This window comes from Podarcis tiliguerta (assembly GCF_965153285.1).
Source record: "Podarcis tiliguerta genome assembly, chromosome: 7".
Taxonomy (NCBI): Eukaryota; Metazoa; Chordata; class Lepidosauria; order Squamata; family Lacertidae; genus Podarcis; species Podarcis tiliguerta.
The window spans coordinates 27,770,688-27,794,311 of NC_139540.1; the positions used below are offsets into that span (position 1 = coordinate 27,770,688).

General features: G+C 42.9%; 1 protein-coding gene and 1 long non-coding RNA gene across 3 annotated transcripts in view; one reads left to right on the forward strand and one right to left on the reverse strand.

Moving 5' to 3' along the window:
* Positions 1–23,624, forward strand: part of LOC310682563 — a 238,227-nt gene that overhangs the window by 10,303 nt on the left and 204,300 nt on the right. The window lies entirely within an intron of this gene.
* ATP6V0D2 (ATPase H+ transporting V0 subunit d2) lies at positions 91–19,249 on the reverse strand. 2 transcript variants are annotated; one of them, XM_083451299.1, is made up of 8 exons: positions 16,858–19,246; positions 10,292–10,463; positions 8,028–8,206; positions 6,907–6,986; positions 5,339–5,416; positions 3,882–4,058; positions 2,219–2,299; positions 91–1,173 (listed from the first exon to the last, which is right to left on the reverse strand). In XM_083451299.1, the coding sequence occupies exons 1-8, from the start codon at positions 16,985–16,987 to the stop codon at positions 1,012–1,014; spliced, it is 1,059 nt and encodes a 352-aa protein (XP_083307425.1). In that variant the 5' UTR covers positions 16,988–19,246; the 3' UTR covers positions 91–1,011. The 2 variants fall into 2 exon arrangements, with proteins under 2 accessions (XP_083307425.1, XP_083307426.1); XM_083451300.1 differs by having other exon boundaries at positions 1,039–1,696; positions 2,069–2,299; positions 16,858–19,249.

Consider the following 23,624-nt stretch of genomic DNA (forward strand, 5'->3'; position numbering starts at 1 on the left):
TGGAAGATGTTAAAAGCAGACACCTTGCTCCCCTTCCTTCTGTCCTTCCGGTAAAGCAAAAGCAAACTAGAAATTGTATACGTACATGCATAGGCTAGGAAATAGATTTTATTTCAGCAGGACAGCAAGATAAGCAATTCTGTAACATTCTTACATCTCATCATATATCATCACATTTCATGACAAACTTTATTTGATGACTCTTAGCTGAATGGCGGCTATATATTCACAGTGAATTTCTGGAAAACAATTATATTTTTATTTAACCCATTTATTGCATTTTTTAAAACAACAACAGGTCTATGTCCCACCAAAACAGCCCAAGGGAGTTCCCTCTTCTGTCTTTGCAACATATTTCTAATTACAAGCGATTGCTAGGTAGTAAAACTGCTTCTGTTACTTTAATTTCTCGTCGGCCTTTATGATTCTTAAGTGGTATTATAGGAGTCTTGCCATTCAAATCTAACCATGCATGTGATACATGAGTATTCTTTAATGAAATGCTAATGCTTTAAAGTAATGCTTTTCTTTCTCTATACTTTACATTTTTGGGGGCCCAACCAGAAGTGAAGTGAAATGCAACTTTGCATTTAAGGTGCATGCTTTTAAAGAAAAAGAAAAAGCATCAGCTGGGGGCAGTGATAATTAAAGGGATCAGATAGGGAGGGAGGTTTTACATTTTCCAGAGCAATCGTAACCCTGAGATCACTGGCTAGAAGGGTCAGAAAGGCATATTTGCGGCAGAGCCTTCCACTATTCCTGCAGAAAACTCTGCAGTCATGGGTCTACTAATGATCTACCAACAGAACCTCTGGAAAAGATCGGGGAGGGCAGGAGGAAATGGAAGTGCCCCAAACATAAAATGCCTAATTGGCTAATCATAATTATAAAATGTTATTGGTGGCTATAATGTACAAATTAACCCCCCTTTTTGGAATATGATGAGTAATTTAGTAAAGAACCCAGTAGATGAAATAGATGTACCATTACAACACACCACTAAAGTCTAGTTTAGAGAATAGGGATGTAGTTGTTAATTTTTGTTCTGTGCCTCTGGGAAATGCATTCAGCAATCCATACAATGTTTCTGCTTTCTTGTTCCTTCAGCTTTACATAGGCATAGAAGACCCCAAAATGGAACTGGTTGTTAAATGCCAGCACATTCATTTTGACCTAAAGAAAAGAGTGCAAGAAAGAAATATTTTATTAGCGAGGGGAAATAATCAGTTACTTGTACGTTACATCTTTCATTCTCAAGCATTCTAAAGAGTTTTACAAACCTTTTCTTTTACAAGTACTTTTCTCAGTAGGAGCTGGGTCAAAGTGCAGCTATCTTTGGGTTTTTGTGACAATTTAACAGGCCGCAGGAACATTAAAGGAATAGGTTAGGACACTGAAATTAATGTTTCTCTAATGGCTGCAGCGCTGGAAGATTCAGAGCTGCTTTGAATGGAATTTGACCATATGTCTCTATTACTTACAAATGGCTCTGTGGGCATTTTTTTCTTTTGAGTTTGCTTCTTCAAAAGGTGGTAGTCATTTTTAGCACTTTGCGGCTTCATAATACTGAAGGACAGGATGGGGAACCTGTGGCCCTCTAGATTTTAGTGGACTCCAACTTCCATTAGCCCCAGCTAGTATGGTCAATGGTCAGGGATGATGGGTGTCCAGCAGCATCTGGAGAGCTACATATTCCCTCTTCCTGCTTTAGGAAGATAAGGGTAAAGGTAAAGGTACCCCTGCCCGTACGGGCCAGTCTTGCCAGACTCTAGGGTTGTGCACTCATCTCACTCTATAGGCCGGGAGCCAGCGCTGTCCGCAGACACTTCCGGGTCACGTGGCCAGCGTGACAAGCTGCATCTGGCAAGCCAGCGCAGCACACGGAACGCCGTTTACCTTCCCGCTGGTAAGCGGTCCCTATTTATCTACTTGCACCCGGAGGTGCTTTCGAACTGCTAGGTTGGCAGGCGCTGGGACCAAACGACGGGACCGCACCCCACCGCGGGGATTCGAACCGCCGACCATGCAAGTCCTAGGCGCTGAGGCTTTAACCCACAGTGCCACCCACGTCCCTAAACTTTAGGAAGATACTGGCTGTTTATTCAGAGTGAGCAATGTCACCTCCTGCAAGTCCATCACCACTTTCTGTCACAGTTGACTCTGAGCAAGTCGAAGAAAAGCAAATGTAAAGGTTTGAACCAGAGAAAGAGCATCTTACCTCATGTTCAAAAAAAGCATCTTCTAACGTTTTTTCTCCTCCTGTACCACTTCCTACACATTCAAAGCAAGCCCTGTATTGCTGAAAGTACAAAAAACCAACAACACACCACTGCTTTTATTTCGCTTACATGTGATGTTTCTGTGTATTTAAAATTAATCTCTTTTTTGTAAATAGGTTCCTTAGGTGCACAACTCTAGAATGTATGGCCAGTGAGTTTCAAGGGTATTTCTTACTCATACACTGCCTGAAAGTGATTTTATAGGGGTCAAAGTTCAGTGACAGAGCATATCTTTTGCATGCAGATGGTCCCAGGTTCAGGCCATGACAGCTCCAGGTGGGGCTGGGAAATATTCCTGCCTCAAAACCTAGACAGCTGCTGCCAGAGTGGTGCAGCTAAACCTCATGGACTTACTAAAGGGCAGATTCATATACATAGAAATGTTTGTGTTCTGAAGACTTTTGCCTCCCAGTCACCCACACACAGTGAAACAGAAACCATCCCTATTTGATGTATTTGTTGAAACCTGGCATGCGATTGCCTGCCATTGTATCCTTATTGCATCATGTTAGGCTATGAGTTTAAAGAATGTGTAGGCAGTAAATTACAGAAAATGCAATCTCCTGATTAAAATGAGTTTTCCAAAGCACACAGATTCATTTTTTCTTGAGTGACTGACACTACACTAAAGCTTCTCAGACATTGTGCAATTAACCTTCATAAATCAATTGGACCCAACTATAAAGGTTTCACCGGGTCTCTTTGGCGGTACACACCCTAATCTAAGAGCTGGGCTCTGGCTAGCACGGTCTGGGGACTATTGCACCTTTAATGAGTAGCTTCACTGACTTCCTACACAATTTAAGGTGCAGGAGCCTTTCCTTCTTCCCCCCCAATCAGGCCACCCTAATCCTGGCAACCGGTTGGACCCCACTCACCTCTGCCACCAGCGATGCTGTGAATAGTGGACAGTCCATCTGCTGGGGCAATGAGACTTCAGCGCAACCTATCAAGACCCATTCAGAACTGGACAAAAGGGAGGCCAGGGATGCCAACTTGAATAAAATATTGCGAGGGGGCAGATAAGCCCTGCCCCAGATCCTACTAATGAAGGTACCAAGTGCTGGTGAAGGTTTATTCCCCCCTCGCCCCAATTTTATCCTCAACACAGATCTACAGGGTTGACTGGTCCAGGGCTACTCTGAATTCTTAAAGCTAAAAAGGGGCTTGAACCCATCTCTCCCCAAGCTTCAGTTTCTAGACACCTAGGTTTTCATCCTATCCTAGCTTCCTTGCCACCCAGGAACCCTTTTACAAGTTTGTTTACAGGGCTTGTTGAGAAATGACATCCAAACATGGAAAAGAATGAAAGGCAGCAATGCCCATCAACTTTGGGGGGTCTGGCCCCCTAAAGTATTTTATGGGGGACCCCCGAAGGGACCTGGTTCCTTAGGAGTTGGCACCTATGACAGAGACGATGGGCCCCTCCCTTGGCAATTGCCCCATGTATTTCCCTTAGTGAGGGGCGCTGAGAATCAGCACTCTTCACTTTGTTTAGAATCTGGCTGAACAAGTACTTAATGCCCTTTCTTTGGTGGTACATGCCATGGAATGTTGTAGACACAGTAAGCTTTTGTTAGGAGCTATTTAGTATTTACATACAGCATAGTAGTCTGCCACGCCCTTCACTTGCTCATAATCTTCTGTTTTGGCAAGCATATCTAAGCCTTCTGGATACAGTTTCCCACACGTTGGATACAGCTTCTGTCTGTCTTCTTTACTTAATTCAGTGCCAAATGAATTAATGGTGATGATGAAGGCACGCCTGTCTGCTTCAAACTGCATAAGACAACAACAAACGACAGCTTTCAGCCTTTAAAAAATATTTTGTAGACATCTGCTATGGAGCGCAGGAGGGGTTTGCTGGTAATGGGAGCCTGCTCTCATCTTCCTTACCCCAGATTTCTCTCCTCGTAAGTTTGTGGAAATTGTGGGACACCGTGGAATCACAAGGGGTGATTTGATGTGAAAGGGGATAAAACAACCATGAGGCTGCAGATGTAGCGAGAACAAACTACAGTATTTTGGCCCAGAATTAATGTGCAGCAAATTAATTGAAAGGGAAGCCATTTTTTAATATGGCTGGCAGGATGTTTGAAGCAGGATCAAAAGCATCAAAGCTGCAATATTACTTTCTGGTTTAATTTGTTAGATTTGCTCCCCAAATTATCATAATTGTATACAAAGGCCCCAGTTGTCAACAGATATATACAGTATACCATATATGCATGTAGGTCTGTTTGAAGTCTAAAGCACATTCAATGCACACTTAAAGCACAAGTCTCTCCTAAGGAATCCTGGGAACCATAGTTTTCCCATCACAGAAGTACAGTTTCCAACCACCTTAATAAACTACAGTTCCCATGATGCTTTGGGGAAGCTATGTGCTTTAAATGTGCGTTGAATGCACTTTAAATGTATGGTGTGGACCTGCCCACGTGAACAGTGGGATTCATACAGCCTGCTGACTGATTCTCCCATGATCTGCACTGAGTATTTCTTGAACTGCTGAAATATATGAGCTTTTCGTTTTCTGCTTTCAAGCTGTTACGAAATGTTGTTATCAACTAGGAACAATGAAATATTGTTATGAATGGTATGAAATTGATATAATTGTTCTTATATGTGTCTTCATTGATGATGCTTTTAAATGTTTTATAGGAAGTGATTCATAAATGGAAAAATCATAGTTATGTACATTTTGGTGAAATGTGTAATGGATCATTTAGTATTTTGATACTTTCCTTTTGCCCTATTCATTTATTTTTAACTATCGAGATATTGTAGAGTAATAGCTTATGATTTTTTTTTTTATATTGTGATATTGTAATATCAGAAATGTGTGGATTGGCAGGGTGTAGACTGGAAAACTTTAAATGCAGCTCTTGAATCAACTTCTAACATGATAAGGTATAGAAGCATTCACAGGTGAATTTTGGAAAGAAAACAAATGTAGCTCAATGTGGAAACAGGACAAATTGACTGAAAAATGTATGCATGCACAAGGAGTATGGGCTAAAGAATGACCGATTCATTCCTAGCCATAATGTTTTCCTTACCTCTAAGAGTGGGCACATTATATCTGCTGTAGTGCCACCTTGGTTTTTGCAGAATGTATAGAACGCTTCGAGGTAAGACTAAAGAATGGGACAGGAAAAAAGTAACATTATATTCAAACCTTCTCTGAATTACTGACAGTCATGACTGGAGCGGTCAGTCAGCCATTTCCCTTACTTATTATGTTCAACCAGCCATTATGGGAAGTACAAAACATGTAAAAACTAACAGGTGTGAGACCGGTTAGTTTTCTCCTACTGATGATGTGTTGCTGCAATAGTAATCCCATTTGGTAGGAGAGGAACCAGATTGTTGGCAATAACATTTAGCAGAAGCAATGTTTTTATTTATTTAGAATGCACAAGTAAATATGAACATTGTCATATCTGTTCATTGCAGTAGGAAAGCCTAGAGGACCTTAGCCTTTACTAAATAAGTGCAGTTATCTGATTTTCACATACACTACTACAGTAGGTTGTCAGTGTTCATGTAATGGCACAAAGGCAAATTCCCATGCACATTTACTAGAAAGCAGGTTTCCTTGAACTCCATCCTGCCTAATATACACTACCTCAACGTTTACCATTCCCCTGAGGCACCCGTCTGTTTATATACACCTGTAAGTCAAGAAAACATTTCGTGCAGCTGTTGAAGTGGAAAATAGTTCATGGAAGCTTATGCCACAATAGTGTGAAAAGTCTTTAAGGTTCCACAAGACTCTTTGTTCTTTTTTTCTGCAAGAGACTAATATGGCCACCCCTCCAGAAACGGTGGCTGCTTGGAGATCTGATCACAAGGGGGGAAATGTGAAAGTTTCATTCGTGACAGTGAAACACAGATTCCAGGAAGCAGAAAACACTTGCTTTTCCTGCTCCCTCCGAATTACCCTTATTGTTGAACTTGTCCAAATTCTACACATTCTATATGTTACATCCTGCTCTCAAATTAGGGTGGCTTTGCATTTTATAGGAAGTGCCAAGAACTGGAAGTTGGCTCACTTGCACATTTGCTTTTGCCATTTCCTGCAGCATGCAAATTCATTTCAGGGAACGACAGAGGGTGCAGTGAGCATTACATCAATACCAGGATTAATTTCCCCCCATTTATTGAGAGTACAGCTGGTGGCCTCAGCCTCAGCGCCTAGGGCTTGCCGATCGAAAGGTCGCAGTTTGAATCCCCGCGGTGGGGTGCGCTCCCATTGTTCAGTCCCAGCGCCTGCCAACCTAGCAGTTCGAAAGCACTCCCGGGTGCAAGTAGATAAATAGGGACCGCTTACTAGCGGGAAGGTAAACGGCATTTCCGTGTGCGGCTCTGGCTCACCAGAGCAGCGATGTCATGCTGGCCACGTGACCCGGAAGTGTCTCCAGACAGCGCTGGCCCCCGGCCTCTTGAGTGAGATGGCCGCACAACCCTAGAATCTGTCAAGACTGGCCCATATGGGCAGGGGTACCTTTACACTATTTAAATCCTACCTATTCTCCAGAGTTCTCAAGACCGCTTATTTTCATGGCTGTACATTGTACCTATCCCCCTGATTTACTTTTTCACAGCTGGTGCTGAAAGCATTTACCTTATACAGTTTGTTGCGCATGATTTCAATGTTCATTTCATCCAGATCGTTTTCAGATACACAGTCTTGAAAGAAATCAGCTGAAAAGCAGATATGTTTAAATTATAAAGGCAAGCTGTAAAGAAGCATAAGAAGCCCACTTATCAGTTTTAACAATTTTTTTATGCTCAATGACTGACTTTCTACTGTACTACAAAAAATAATATAGAAGGAAGGAGAGGAAGTAAACGTTTTCGACATTCCTGATGTGGTGTATATATAATACAGCTTTGCAGTAGGATTCTGCTTTGAAGATAATGGGGTTGCTAATCCAAATCTCCACCAGGTGTCTCGTAGGAAATGCTAGCATAAAATTTGGTCTACTCTCTGACCTAGCAGTCAGTGTTGCTTTGGGTTGCCTAGATAAAGCGACTAATAAATTTAATAACTAATAAAAATAAATAGATGATCTATGTGAAGTCTATTCTAATCTCTGCATATATTATATCACCCATTTTGATACATTTATTTGTTTGTTTTGTTATAATTTTGATTGTAAATGCTGATTTATTTCTTTTAAGAATATTGGAGAGAAAAATCACTGAGAGTGCCTGGTCCCATTCAATGAATGAATTTCTAGTTATTTTGACAGCTCTCTAAAGCTTTCCTACAGGGCAGAGCCGACCCACCCAAAAGGCAAGGTGAGGTAGCTGCCTCAGGGATCATCCCCCCCCCCCCAGATCATCACCCCTGTTCTGCTGCCCAGTTTTGCTGCTGGTCTCCCCAGCCTCTAGAGAGGGACCAGCAGCAAAGCTTCAGCTTCTGAAGCTAAGAGTAGCCGTCAGTAGTGCCTAAGTGCAAAGCAGCCTGAGAACCCCTCTGAGCTCTTCAGAGGATCAGAGAAGGGTTTCAGACTTGGGATGTTTCCAGCCGTAAGTAGAGATGCCAGGGATTGAATTTGGGACCTTCTTCATGCAGGGCAAAAATTCTGCCATTTGTGTGGTCTTTGCCCTAAGACAACTGGCTGCCTTCATTTTAATGGGCCACAAGTACTGCAGACTAGATGTCGAGAGCAAGTGCTGCCCTGATAGAAATCTCATCTGAAGGTCCACACATACACACAAAATTGTGAACAGTCATACCTAAGGGTGTATCCACCAAAATTGCATTGAATAACTCTGCAGGGTTTGGAGCAATGCTGACAGCTTCCATTTGCTCAAAATTGCCCAATGGATGGCACTTGGGAACCAGCTCTTCCAAGGGCCGCTGACGCAGTGTGCCAGTAATGAGCAGGATCACGTTGTCAATCATGTAGCTGTACCTAGTGAGAGAAAACAACATTCAACAAAATACTATGTTCTTCCTCAGGGAGAAAAGTGCTTTAAAAAAGCCAAACACCAAGCCACATTTTGCAAATATAAAGGTTAAAATAGCCAGGGCTCTGCAGAAAAGGTGTGATCACTCTTTATCAGCTGTGGCAATGGGGCAACAAGGAATTCTTGTAAACAGAACGCTACATTAGACAGTCCTTAATCTAACCAGGCTTGCACAGAATCACTGCAATCAAATGCAAAAATCAATAACTTAGAATTTAATGCCCAGAGCCACTTTTTGTCAGGAAATGGGCTTGTTTTCCAAATGTGTTGTGGCCGATTGCCAATTTAAGTAGAGTCCTGTTTGATAGTGTGGAAATAAACCATGCACATACATTCATACATGTGGGGTCTCATTGAACCTTATTATGAATGAACACATGAAGACCAGTCACATCTGATCCTGCCTCCCGATGCATTCCTGGCACATTCCAGACTACAACTCCCATAAATCCCAGCCAGCACAGACAATGGTCAGGAACGATGGGGGTTGTAGTCTTGGACATATGAAGGGCACTGGGTTATGGAAGGCTGCTATAATGTCAGACACGAAGCCTCTGGTGAGATGGACATGGCGCTGACTTCTACCAGAAAGTTACAACCACAGCCCAAACTTGACAGAGGAAATTTAGAGGGATTCTTGCCTTTTATTGCGTGAAAATCACAGGACCGGGAGGGTGGTCCATCCGGGAGGATCACAGCTCACGCACCATGGCTGCAGGCTACCATTCCTTGCATAGACTTTTAAACAACTAGGAAGACTTAATGAATTCAATCACAAAATCCACCCAAACAGCCTGATGTTAAGAAATCAATGTTAATTAGGTTGCCAAGTAAAAAAATAAACCTTGCTTCAAAGGGAGTTGGGAAATTTAATATTACAATGCTGCCAAAATGAATTAAAAGATAAACGTCTGGGCATCTGCCATAAGAATTTACTGCAGGCCAGAAGAAGCATTGCTAATGAATACAATGACTACATAAGTAGGCCTTGGATCTACTTATTGAAGTCCATCCTAAATGCGTTACTGGGAATGCACGGAGCTTACTCCTGAGTAATCAGATTGTACTGTAAGTTTTCTGATTAAGCTGCCATTACTGAGCAGAGTATCGGGGACATGGGTGGCACTGTGGGTAAAAGCCTCAGCGCCTAGGACTTGCCGATCGAAATGTCGCAGTTTGAATCCCCGCGGCGGGGTGCGCTCCCATTGTTCGGTCCCAGTGCCTGCCAACCTAGCAGTTCGAAAGCACTCTCGGGTGCAAGTAGATAAATAGGGACCGCTTACTGGCGGGAAGGTAAACGGCGTTTCTGTGTGCGGCTCTGGCTCGCCAGAGCAGCGATGTCACGCTGGCCACGTGACCCGGAAGTGTCTCCGGACAGTGCTGGCCCCCGGCCTCTAGAGTGAGATGGGCGCACAACCCTAGAGTCTGTCAAGACTGGCCCGTATGGGCAGGGGTACCTTTACCTTTACTGAACAGAGTCTAGGCCATTCTGCTTAGCATAAGATGCACACTTCAGAAAACAATCCACCAAACATTGCTTCTGTGTAAAACTCATTTATTTCAATGGGGCTTGAACAAAGTGACCTTGCAAAGTTTATTCCCAATGGAAACTAATTCAGGTTGCAATATGTCATGGTACCCATAAAATCCAGAAAATATGGCGGTAAGTTTGTACATAACTATTCCATTAAAATGGGCTAAAAAACATATGCATGAAACTATAATTGATTTATTACCACATTTCTATCCCACCTATTTCTCCAAGAAGTTCAAGGTGGTGTACATGGTTCTAACTCTCCTCATTTAATCCCCTTAACAACCCTGTGAGGTAGGGCAGGCCGAGAGGAATTGACTGGCCCAAAGTCACCCATTGAGCTTCCTGGCTGAGTGTGGATTCAAATCCTGGTCTCCCAGATCCTAGTCTGACACTCTAACCACTAGACCACACTGGCTTTCAATACTCTGACTTTATGGGCCTTTAGTCATTGTTTATTAGTTGCTCACATTATGAAATTACTAATTTTACTTACGTAATATAGTTTAGGAATGTGGAAAGTGGCTCGAAGGCATGATTTCTGAAATAGTGAAATTCTGCCAATAGTTTGGCCTTTAGTTTGTCGTCGATGATAGAAACCGTGAGAGAGCCTGTTTCGTTGGCTAAGAAGTTTCCGTAGTCTGTGGTTTGCAATTGTAACTTCAGGTCTGGAATAGAATTGAAAAAGATTTATTTTCTACAAAGAAACAAAGGAGGTTAAAGAGACAGTATCGCTTTTCATTTTTAATTCATACTTCTCTTTCGTTTCCTTCTTTACACCCGGTAGCTGGGTTCAGATGTAGCACAATCCCATGGTTTGCTTTAAGGTCTGAACCCACCCCAAACCACACTCACTGTGGAGCTGACAAGTCAGGATCTGAAATCAGGGTTGGAAGCTGACTTGTAAACCGCAGTTTGCACTGAGTGTGTCTTCCAGTGTGGTGTAGTGGTTAAGAGCGGTAGTCTCGTAATGTGGGGAACCGGGTTGAGAGCAGTACATGTGAAAAGGAACTAGGAGTCTTGGTTGACCACAAACTCGACATGAGCCAACAGTGTGACGCGGCAGCTAAAAAAGCCAATGCAGTTCTGGGCTGCATCAATAGAAGTATAACATCTAGATCAAGGGAAGTAATAGTGCCACTGTATTCTGCTCTGGTCAGACTTCACCTGGAGTACTGTGTCCAGTTCTGGGCACCGCAGTTCAAGAAGGACACTGACAAACTGGAACGTGTCCAGAGGAGGGCAACCAAAATGGTCAAAGGCCTGGAAACAATGCCTTATGAGGAACGGCTAAGGGAGCTGGGCATGTTTAGCCTGGAGAAGAGAAGGTTAAGGGGTGATATGATAGCCATGTTCAAATATATAAAAGGATGTCACATAGAGGAGGGAGAAAGGTTGTTTTCTGCTGCTCCAGAGAAGCGGACACGGAGCAATGGATCCAAACTACAAGAAAGAAGATTCCACCTAAACATTAGGAAGAACTTCCTGACAGTAAGAGCTGTTCGACAGTGGAATTTGCTGCCAAGGAGTGTGGTGGAGTCTCCTTCTTTGGAGGTCTTTAAGCAGAGGCTTGACAACCATATGTCAGGAGTGCTCTGATGGTGTTTCCTGCTTGGCAGGGGGTTGGACTCGATGGCCCTTGTGGTCTCTTCCAACTCTATGATTCTATGATTCTATGATCTCCGCTCCTCCACATGCAGCTGCTGGGTGACCTTGGGCCAGTCACACTTCTTTGAAGTCTCTCGGCCTCACTCACCTCACAGAGTGTTTGTTGTGGGGGAGGAAGGGAAAGGAGATTGTTAGCCGCTTTGTGACTCCTTCGGGTAGTGATAAAGCGGGATATTGAAACCAGACTCTTCTTCTTCTTCCTATTATGTACAGATTCAGACATTGCACATAGATGTCCAAGATTGCTGGGTGGGGGGGGGGGAATCTCTTCCTTTTCTCTTTTTTTGGGCTACTCTTTCACTCTCCATTCTCTGAGCAGTAGGAATCTCATAACAACTTTTACAGGGTTGTTTCAAGGTGAAAGCATTAGAGGCCAAGTGCATCTGGGTCCTTGTTTTTGTTTGCAATTGTACAGGTCGAGCAGGTATTACAGTCACATAGGAAGACCTAGTTCTGATGCAGCACATTAGTCCAGCTCCCAGACATAAAAACTGCCCTAAAGCCTCTATAATAATGATAAAACTTGATCATGTCTTTATTTAAAATGTACTTCATAGAATCATAGAACTGGAAGGGACCGCAAGGGTCACCTAAGTCCAGTTGCTTGCAATGCTGGAATCTCAACACACAGTCCCTCATCCAGTTTGAAGCCATACCAGACCCTGCTTAGCTTTGCAAATGTGCTAGCAGTTTTATTGCTGCACTACTATCACTCTTCATCAAAATGTTCCCAGTTCGGGTACATAAATGTGAACAAAATTAACTCACACAACATAGAAATACAATTTAAAAACAAAGAAGCATAATGAAGCATAGCATATATCATAAAGACACTACAGTCTCCACTGTGCCACATTTCCAAAAGGAAACAGGAATCCTAGGTAAGCAGCTGGAACCCCTGGAATTTCACACTGGTTAGAGATTAGGGTGACAGTATATATGTAATAAGTATATTATATGTCTTAAGTCTAGACAGCATTTTAAAAAGTAGAGACATCACCTTGCCAACAAAGGTCCGTATAGTAAAAGCTATGGTTTTCCCAGTAGTGATGTATGGAAGTGAGAGCTGGACCATAAAGAAGGCTGATCGCCGAAGAATTGATGCTTTTGAATTATGGTGCTGGAGGAGACTCTTGAGAGTCCCATGGACTGCAAGAAGATCAAACGCATCCATTCTTAAGGAAATCAGCCCTGAGTGCTCACTGGAAGGACAGATCGTGAAGCTGAGGCTCCAATACTTTGGCCACCTCATGAGAAGAGAAGACTCACTGGAAAAGACCCTGATGTTGGGAAAGATGGAGGGCACAAGGAGAAGGGGACGGCAGAGGATGAGATGGTTGGACAGTGTTCTCGAAGCTACAAACATGAATCTGACCAAACTGCGGGTGGCAGTGGAAGACAGAAATGCCTGGCGTGCTCTGGTCCATGGGGTCACGAGGAGTCGGACACGACTGAACGACAACAACAACATGTCTTAAGTATATTATATTGGGTTTTATTGGCACTTACCGGAAGAAGTGAATACACATAAATGTCTCTCATGACATAAATGCAATGCACATCAATGGAAGCAACTATTATAATCTCATGTAAGCTTTGTATTTTGTCTGTTTCAGTAAAGAACAAATTTAGCCCCAGTTGTGTCCCTATCCAGATCCATTTACGTTCTCCCCTCTGTGGGGGGAAGCAAAGCAAAGAGCTTCACTGTTGCAGAATGTCAATAGTCACCACCCACCGATGAAACTGAGTCCCCTTCTCCACCAGGAATTCTGAAGGATGATGCAATGTGACTCATTGTGTGTGATTTTACTAGTCACCTGATTATTATTTTTTTAAAAAAAGAAAAAAACCACTTCAACTGACTGTGTGAACTGGGTCATCGTCTGCTAGTTCCTACTGCAGGATGTACAATGATTTCCCTGTACAAAATCTGGGAATGGAAATTTGGCAAAGAGGAAAAGATAGATCAGAGTATCTGATACCAAAGCATCTCTCCATAACAAACTCCCTTTAGAAGTTGCACACAAGGACAGACTCTGAGCTTTGGATCATTTAAATGCTTTTGAAGCTGCTGTGCACTCGGTTTAACTAATTATACAAGTTCACATCAGCATGTACCTGTGCGGCTTCTGTTTTTTCTGCCTTAGACTGAAGCCTGCCAGTAAAAGCTAATGAAGGGTTACATGTTAAACAAAGTGCTGCAGAATTTAAAAACAAGGCTCTGTTGGTAAAACATTGTGCGGATGAAACCCTTGCAAGCAACAAAGGGATAGAGTCAAATAACCCAAGGCAGCCAGCATTCTGCTGTCTCATTGCTCTTTTCCATGCAGAAAAAGGGCATGGATGAAACTGTAGCCACAGAGGACAGATGACTCGGAGGTGATTCACGGACCATAACTTGTCCTCACAAATGCAGAGAAATCAATGCACACCGAATATCTGTAATGACCTCCGCACATGTTCATTTTACTTCAGTATGTGTGAGCTTGTTTGCACCAGAAACGGAATGTAATTTGTAGTTTGCAAAGAAACTTGGACTGCTGAGAGATTCAGGTTAAAATGCCTGCTTGGCTCTAAAGGTCAGTGATCTTGCGTCAAGATAGCCAAATATGTCGTTTTTCGTTTCTCTACGTTTTTCATTGTTCCACTGTTAAGTTTAGTTCACATTTAAACATTCATTTGCAATTTTTTAAAAGTCCTCATGAAAATTCACCAGTGTATTTGTGTGAAATTTTGCCTAATATATGCATTTTACAGAGCAATTTCCCCTAATACAGGGTTTCCAAAACTAAGGTCCACAGACCAACAATGGTCCATGAGTTTCATTCAGGTGGTCTGTGAAGAACACTTACAATTTGAATTCTATGGAATTCAAACAGTAATACAATAAATCACAATATAAGAAATAAAAGAACCAATAAAAGTTCAATTAAAATTCATACGGCGTTTAGCAGAGCGCATCACAATTGCTACAACAGGCAACAGGGAAATTGTTAAATGGTTCACCAAGCCCCTCAGAAATTTTCATAGCGAATAGTGGGTGAAAAGAAGTTGGGGAACTGTTACCTTATATCATGCATTTCTGTATGTTATTTTCACTAATCTATGCATACTTTACCACAGACCTTTCCTAATGTTCATGTTGGTGACACACTTTTTAGACAAGCATCATTTCGCAACACAGTAATTCAGTTTTCCTAGCAAACCAGAGGTTAAACTAACCCCTTTCCAGCCCCGGGAGGAGCGTGGGGAGCAGTCATGTGACACACCTACACACTGCAGCCAACACACAAACGTTTCACGAAACACAGTTTGGAAAGCAATGCTTTATGGTAATATATGAAAAAGATATTGCAAAATTCAGAGAAGTGCAATTTTCAAAGGTTGACTGTGTTTTAGTTGGCATATTGCAGGCATGTCCAAAGTCCGTTTCGGGGGCCTATTTCAGCCCACTGGTTGGTTTAATCCGGCCCATGTGGCAGTTTATTTCTTGGGGGGAAATCCTTAAAAAACCTCAACAACTTCAACCCTAATAACAAAACCTCAAAAAGCTCAACAACTTCAATCCTAAAAAAAGATTAACAACTGTGGTTGGCCCTTTAGTCAGCCCTCATGGCCCTCCACTTCATCAAGTCTGGCTCTCTTTGAAAAAAGTTTGGACACCACTGACATATTGTTCCAGAAAGTGCAAATTAGGTAGGTTTAAATGCAAACTGAATTGATGTTCCCCTCCATCCCTAGTTGCTGGTATCTTTCATCCTAATTTACCTCTTAGCCTTCATGAGCTTCTTGTCGGAGCTTATCCCCCTCTTCACATCACTGCTGGATGTGCAGCAGAGAGAGGTTGTCTTGCCCCACACCTGTGTCATCGTCAGAGTCTGGTACTGGTAACAAGAAGGAATGGCCCTCATAGATTGCATGGCTCACTAGCAATTCCTGCAATGGTGGCCACATTTTTAAAGCTGGTTTGCTCGTCTGAATCACCACTGGATTGCTCTGCCATTACCTTTGGATGGACCAGGTTACATATTCAACTGCACCGTAATATAGCTTTGGGAAGTGTTAGGTGTAGCACTCATGATCATGTTGCGATGTGATGAGAGACCAAATGATACAAACCCAGCACATAACAGCCTCCCCCAACCCAGTGAGCTGCAGTTAGACACCAGTTCCCACCATTCCCAGCCACTTGCTAAACTGGTTGGGACTGATAGGAGAACATCTGCAGGCTACCAGGCTGGGGAAAGTGATCATAGAAGCGTAAGGACCAAGGAGCGTCAACAACACCCACCCCGTGTTTCAAACATTTCTCAATGAGAAGCTGTTGCAGAGCAAGAGGCTGGGAGCAAGTAGTCCTGCCACCCAGGACATGGGTGGCACAGCTAAAGCAGGAAGGAAGCTAAGGGGAGACAAAGTGAGGAGCAGGCAAACAGATCAGGAAGAATTTAGGGAGAGTCTCAGAAAAGCAAGGCAGAAGAAACTTTATATAAAAAAGAGCCAAGAAGAAATAAAGGCAGAACTGTGCTGCCTGCCAGCAGCCTTTTCCCAATTCCTTGTATATGGGCTGCTTTGAGGTCTGAGCCAAAGGAAACTCAAGTGGCCTCAGGTGGGCTTATCCTCCAAATCTGGGCAGGGCTGAGGAGCGATTTCTGACAAAGATCAGCCCAAGGGAGGAGAGCATTTTATGCAATTGATGCATTAGAGTCCCCTTTTTAATATGGGTGGTACTCCTCACTACAGGCATTTCTCCCTGTTTTTGAAGGCAAAATACTGAAAAGTAGCAATGTTAAGACACGATGGAACGTAATGCCCAATTATGGAAGCATGCAAAACATGTGTTTGCCAGACAGGGATGTCCATGATACACAGTGGGATTTACTTCTCAGCGGATATGTTTTGTGTGGGACTTCAGTGTCTTCTTGGATGGCACTGAACGATTCCAGCACAAAATCATCTACTTATCCACCAAAAATGCCATTAAGACAAATTATTAGTAGTCTTGTTTATTTCAGTTCTTGACTTAACGTGGCTATGAATTAGGCTACAAGTATAAAAGAATATTGGTTTATTTGTATAGTCCAACTGGTAACAGCAGCTGTATTTTAATACTTTATTGCTATGCTAGCGTTACACATTCCCAACAAACTCAATGTCATTTCAGTTGACCTCAGGTACAGTATATATATGATTTCTGCCTTCATCCCAATATGAATTCCAGTTGACCTTTTGAAGGACAATCCCATTTTTGTTTTGTTTCAGTAACATTTAAAAAGAAAAACACATTTCAACAAATGTTAGTTGATCAAATACCATTCCCCTCCCAGCAGAGCTACAGAGGCCGCTGTGATACTTTCAAATGTCACGAGACTGAGATTTCCTTTGACTCCTACTCACCTTCCAGCGTTTCGCACTGTGCTAAGTTGACATAGTCAGAAGCCGTCAAGATGCCACATTTGAAGCCTCGGACCAGGCCCTCGAGGTACCCATGATCCACATTGAAGAAAAACTCTGAATAGCCCGGCATAGTGGAAAAGAGGGTCTGATGCCTCTCTATGCTTAAAAAAAGTACTGAGTCTTGTGTCTGCCTCCAGAAGTAGATAGCAAGCAGTCACTAGCCTTGGCTGGACTTTAATTCGCTTCTCCTTCCTGTTTCATTGTTTCCAGTACAACATCATTGCGCTCTGCATAGTGCTTACACAACATAAGCTCAGCAGGCAGACACAAACTAACTCTTTCCTATTAGTAACAAAGCTACTCTGGGTGTAAAGGACAACATAAGAGCAAGGGCAGGAGGAGACAAGAATGTGAGTTGGATCGGACAGGACAACATATCCTTAAAATATTGAAGAATGTGTGCATGCTCCTCGAAAACATTAAATCATCGCCTTTTAAACAGCTTTCAAAGAGACGTATACTCAGAAAGTGCAACAGCCAATTTCAGAGCAACTGTGCTTGAATTTGAAATTAAAGGTATTATTTTGGTTTGAAGGAGAGTGATTGGATCTCCAGTTTCTATAAACTATAAAGCAGTTTTGGGAGGGCCACAATTTGGGGGTGGGGAAGAAAAAAAAGAGGTGATTAACCCTTTCCTCCCTGCTCTGTTTTCCTGATGAACCCCCACCCCCCACCTCGACATGCCGTTTCCCCTTCTGGTGGGCAAATATTTTTCAAAGATTGCAGCTTTGGAATACATAGTTTTAAAAACTGCACAAGTGAAACAGTTAACCTCATTCCCTCTACCCCATAAGCACCACTTCTTCCACCAGCTGACTTTTACAGAAAAGATCCAATCATATCTGACATCTAATTTTCGTCTGCCATATCCCAACCCCGCTGTACCATTAACCAACCTGGCAAGTGGGGCATTTTATTTTCTGCATGGCTGAAAATGGTTACATTTAGCCACTAGGAGTCTCCCTAACCCTGTGACTAAATATGTTCCTCCCTGTGCGCTTCACCAGTTACAAGTATATTATAACCAACAGGAAACAAAAATCTAATTTTTAAAGCTGCGTTGTTCCTAGCCGGTAAGCGACATTTATTTCATTATAGCGATTTTTGCCTGGGGAAGCTGAGATTGCTACAGAGCGGCTGACAAAAGAATCAGCAACCAGGAGTTTCTGAGTCTCTAGTACTTCCCCCCTCTCAATATACATGTGAATTTGAATCATAAGAGGAAAGTGGAAAAAAATATTTTGTCACTTAACACCAAAACCATACATCTTATGGATATTTATTTAGAAATGTATATTTTGCCGAATAATAGTAATTCCATTTTGTGGCGCTAATCCATACCCTCCAACATCTCTCCGATGAAAACATGGGCATCATTTTATGGTTTTACATAAAATAGCTTTAAAGTTCTTACTGCATTTAAGCTTCCAGTAGCACCTGGTTCACATGCCATGCTAAGCCAAACCAAACCATGGCTTAGCACAACTGTGCCTGCAGCCCCAGATGTAGCCAGTTTGCTCAGCCCTAGTCATTTTGCTGCTCCAACATGCTGAGCTAAGCAATAGCTTCGCATGTTGACTGAACCAGGGCTCGTGGTTTAGCTCTCCCAGACAAACCATAAACTGTAAATCATCAGATCCTGGTTAGAGCTCCTGGTTAATCTGGAGAGAAACAAAACCATGACATTAAGCCAAACCATGGCTTGGCTAACCATGACGCAACAGCAAAACGACTACGTTGGAGTGAAGCAGCTGCAATCTCCTCTCTGTGAACCCACACATTTGCTCTGTGCAATAGTTATGGCTTATTGTGATGTGCAAACCAGGTCCGCCAAAATACAGTGGGTTCTTTCTGTCGTATTGTTTTGAAAGTATATTTTTCTACGAATAATGACTGAAACCGCATCCGTTCCCTAAGCAGTGGTGCAAAGAGTTAATACGCAGGGGTGACCTATTTTTATGGATGACAGACATATCCCACCTCTCCTACAAGGAGCTCAAGGTGGTGGACGTGGTTCCTCTTGCTCCCCATTTTATCCTCATAACAACCCTGTGAGGTAGGTTGGACGGAGAGTGAGTGACTGGCCCAAGACCACCTAGCAAGCTGAGTGGGGATTTGAACTCTGGTGTCCCAGGCCTTAGTCCAGCACACTAACCACTAGGTAAAAAGGTAAAGGACTCCTGGGGGGTTAAGTCTGGTCAAAGGTGACTATGGGGTTGCTGCACTCATCTCGCTTTGATGCTGAGGGAGCCGGCATTTGTCCACAGACAGCTTTCTGGGTCATGTGGCCAGCAGGAATAAACTGCTACTGGCGCAACGGAACACTGTGACAGAAACCAGAGCACACAGAAACGCCATTAGCTTCCCACCACAGTGGTACCTATTTATCTACTTGCACTGGTGTGCTTTCAAACTGCTAGGTTGGCAGGAGCTGGGACAGAGCAACGGGAGCTCACCCCATCACACGAATTCAATCCACTGACCTGATCGGCAAGCCCAAGCTACACAACACTGGTTCTGGATTGGTCCTGCGATGCAAAGTGTGAAGTGACTTATTTATAAAAATATTTATATACCACCTATTCACATAACATATCAAGACACTGCACAACATAAAATTACAAAATAATCACAAAAATGACTGGCTTATCCAAAAAGGAAAGGAAAGGAAATTCAACAACTGAGTAGGCCTGTCAGTATATATAAAAAGGTCTTCAAGAGACACCTGAAGGTCACTCAAATGGAAGAGCATTCCACAGCTTGGGACAGGAGACACTAAATGTTTGACTTCTTGCTGAAGCCAGTTGAGCTTTTGAAACATGGGGGACATTGCTCCTTTGGATTATCTCTGACATTGAGCTGGGCTGCAAGGGCTGAGGAGGTCCTGAAAGAACATTTCCCACCTCAAAGAATTCTGGGTAGTGTAGTTTACCCTTCACAGAGTTACAATTCCCAGCAACCGCTTAACAAACTATAGTCAATATTATTTCTGTCTTGTATTGCTGAGAAAAGTATTGGGGGAAGTACCTCTGAAAGAAGTGGGGCAATTCTGAAATAAAATGTTTTGAAGATGAGAGACACAAAAGGCATTGCAGTAGCTCAAGCAAATAATTTGCTTATATCCCACGAGGAAGGTCATTTTAACAAACACTTCCAGAAGAAGATAATTGAGTGTATTTTTAGAGACTTTAAAATAGGTTAGTTAAGCTGTACCTGAGGATTGCCAGTGAAGCAGTTCTAATCAGATATTTTGTCAGCTGTGAAATCCGGAGCTCTAGCAATTATGCTATTCTATGCAAGAAAATATTCTTGATTAATACAACTGCAATTTAATCTTACATTCATAGCATTGTGGAGGTATCTAACAAGGGACTTTGTATCCATAGGCAAAGCTTATCTTCTGAGAAAATATTAAATTACTTGATAGGAAATGGAAGGAAGCAATGTCCTTAAAGAAATAATGTGCTTTCTTCTTTGATTTTTAAAAAATCCAATCAGTATTGCAATGATACCATCTTGATTCATGTTATCAGGATCTAAAATCCAATTGTAGAAATGGAAAGAAGAATTTATCTTAAACTCTAAGAAGGACTGCTAATGCACACTGACAGTGTAATGCTATATATGCTTAGTCAGAAGCAAGCCCACCTGACTTAATGAGACTAACTCCCAGGTAAGTAGGATTGCAGTCACTGAAATCTCTTATTTGTTGTATTGAGAAGTTTAGGGCTGAATTTTTTCACCCGTCTGGTAGCTTTATATCGCAGGAGGAAATTGTGCACATATAGAAGTTTGCAAGCCATTAAGGAGACTCTACTTAGGGCTAAATTAGATATATCATGTAGTCTGGCACTGCACAGCTTGTTAACCAATAACCAGCACAGGGAAACCTAAACTGGATCCATATCACGATGTACAGGAAATTTTAACCCTTTGCCCCCTGCTGTAGTTCCAGTCTGGATCAGAGCTCACACTGGCCATTTTCACTGGGGTGGAAAAGTTTGAATGGGTGTCACCTCAAGTTTGGCTCTCAGGCATCCGAGATGGGACTCTTTCCAAAAGGGTCTTGAAGCACAAGTCTGCTAGGAGGCCATGACACAGAGCCTAGATGCTGCAGCATATGACAAAATCTCATCATCTTCAGCGGTAAAACCCAATAACCCCCAATACATTTTGTTTTATTCAAATTCAGTTTGCTATGTAGGAATCCCGATGCTGTTTCTGCACAGGGCAGAGCTAAAGAAAAGTCATACCACATAAAAACCGCTGGTTTTCCAACTAGGGAAGGACATACCTTTGTATGCAGTTTGGCCCAACGTACACACTTTTTTTTGCAAAAACAACTTCCCCTAACATGCATTTTTGCATGTTATTTCTCCCTGCCATGTTGTGTTTTATCAGGGCCCACCTGCCCATGAGCCTTGGTGAGACAGTCGTCTCAGGTGGCGGGCTGGGGACAGCCGGGAGGGACAGCAGATCTAGGCCCCCAAGGAGCATGCTGCTTGTTGCCTCCTGCACTAGTTGCATGTGGCTATTGCCTAAGAAGAGCAGGGCCACTGCTGCTGCCACCTGCTCCCCCCCCCCCCAGGTTCCCCTTTTCCTTCCCCAGGCTGCCTCCAGTCAACTCAGGTGGTGATGGAGGAGGAGGAGGGGAGGAGGCACCATTATCTGTTTTGCCTCAAGCGTCAAAACATTTTGGACTGGCCCGGCATTAATGCGCATTTTACCCTAGTGAATGCATCTTTGCACACATTACTGGGCTGGACAACTGCTCTGCGACACAAATTCCCAAGGATGGCTGTGTTTAATTTAGCACATTTTTTCTCAGTGTGTAGGTTAGATAGGCTCACCTCTAATGCAAACTGAGTTAAATTTCTCTCCCCTTCCTAACAGTATACAGTGGTACCTCTGGTTAAGTACTTAATTCGTTCCGGAGGTCCGTGCTTAACCTGAAACTGTTCTTAACCTGAAGCACCACTTTAGCTAATGGGGCCTCCTGATACTGCTACTGCTGCTGCTCCGCCACTGGAGCACGATTTCTGTTCTCATCCTGAAGCAAAGTTCTTAACCCGAAGCACTATTTCTGGGTTAGCAGAGTCTGTAACCTGAAGCGTATGTAACCTGAGGTACCACTGTAAATGACCATGTGGGCAGATCAGACAAATTTAGAAATAAGGGGTGGTTTTGCTTTGCAGGTTAACCTTTGGCTATCTCATTTTTGTCTCTCTCTCTCCCCCCCCCCCCCCTCATTTCTGTACTTTGGAAAATTTAATAAAAATGCCTTTTAAAAAAGACATGCTCTTGGGTATGCGCTCTAGCAGTAAGAAATAGAGTCACAGCGAGACGCAGATGTTCGAGGCAGTGAAACATTACCTTCATGCAAAAGCATTTTGAAGGAGGCATCTCTCTCTTGTCCTGAACCTCTAGATAACTGCCACTTGCTGCGACTTGCCTTCCCAGCTCTCCTTTGAGGTAACCTTGGCACATGGTAATGTGTTAACTCAAGCAGAAAAAAATGAATTATTTCTTGCTGTGAACCGTAAGGTAAGATGACAGATGTGGAGGCAGCACAAAACAGCATGCCTGTAAATAGTGCTGTTAGCTTTCACCTCCTTACTGTCTGGCAACTTGAGGGCTCTACATGCAGGAAGACTCAGCTGGCATTTTACCTGCTTCAAATGCTGAGCATGTGTGTGTGTGTTGTGGAAGGTGTTAGCTAATTAATTTGCACAACACTCCAGCAAAGCGAGGAAGTGTTAATGTCTCTACTTTGCCCTTGGGAAACTAGAGGGCAAGTTCATCCATGTGTGTGGGTCCCCAGTTTGTAGACTTGAATGCATGAGATATTGCTGATCAAAGATAGGACTGTCACCTGATTAAAGAATCTTACTTGATTAATTGCAGGAGCTTTAGCTGATCGATCAGTTGATTACCTTGGCACATGGGTAAAACAAATACTTCTGAAGCAATTAGCATACTTTGTTTTTCAATGACATGCACATTTGCAGCAGTAGGCATTATCTTGGTGAGATGTATGAGAAAAAAGGGAGAATTCCTCTTTTTCAAAGGTTGTCTATCTGAAGTTTTTGTAAATAATATACAGCGTTCCCTCGCCATTCTATGTACAGAAGCCAACTAGACCAGCTTTTGGCATCAGCAGTGTTAGCAGAGAAGTTAACTTTAGTTAATGAATCCTTGCTTGGAGCACACCTTTAGCTGAAAGGCATTCAGACTGAGACTTGGTTTAAAATAAGAAAGTTAATGTTTAGTAAAGGAAGTACCTACAGAATTCTACAGTCCCAGCTAAGTATTTAGCTGGAGAAACAAAGAAGCCATGTTCCCTCTTTGTTCTCAGGATATAGATACAAGATGCCCTCTCACCTTGAAGTCCAGGGAATGTGTGAGGAAAAAGTGGTAAACAGGATGTAATCGAAGATATATCCATCAAAACATCAAAGAGATAGAGAGAAGTTGGCATAGAGATAAAGGTACAGTGGTAGTCTGGGAATCTGGAAGTCACGTACCCTATCTGTCTAAACTCCATGCAAACCCCACTCAGCAAGCTGAGTTGCATCCAAGCTTCCAACAAATAGCGGTGATGGGCATGGTCCACTGTAACTGAGGGCAGCAGGCTAGCTTAAGGTGAGTTTAGCGGGAACAGAGTAGGCCGCATGGTACACAGAGTGCTGTCCTTCAGCACCTCCCTG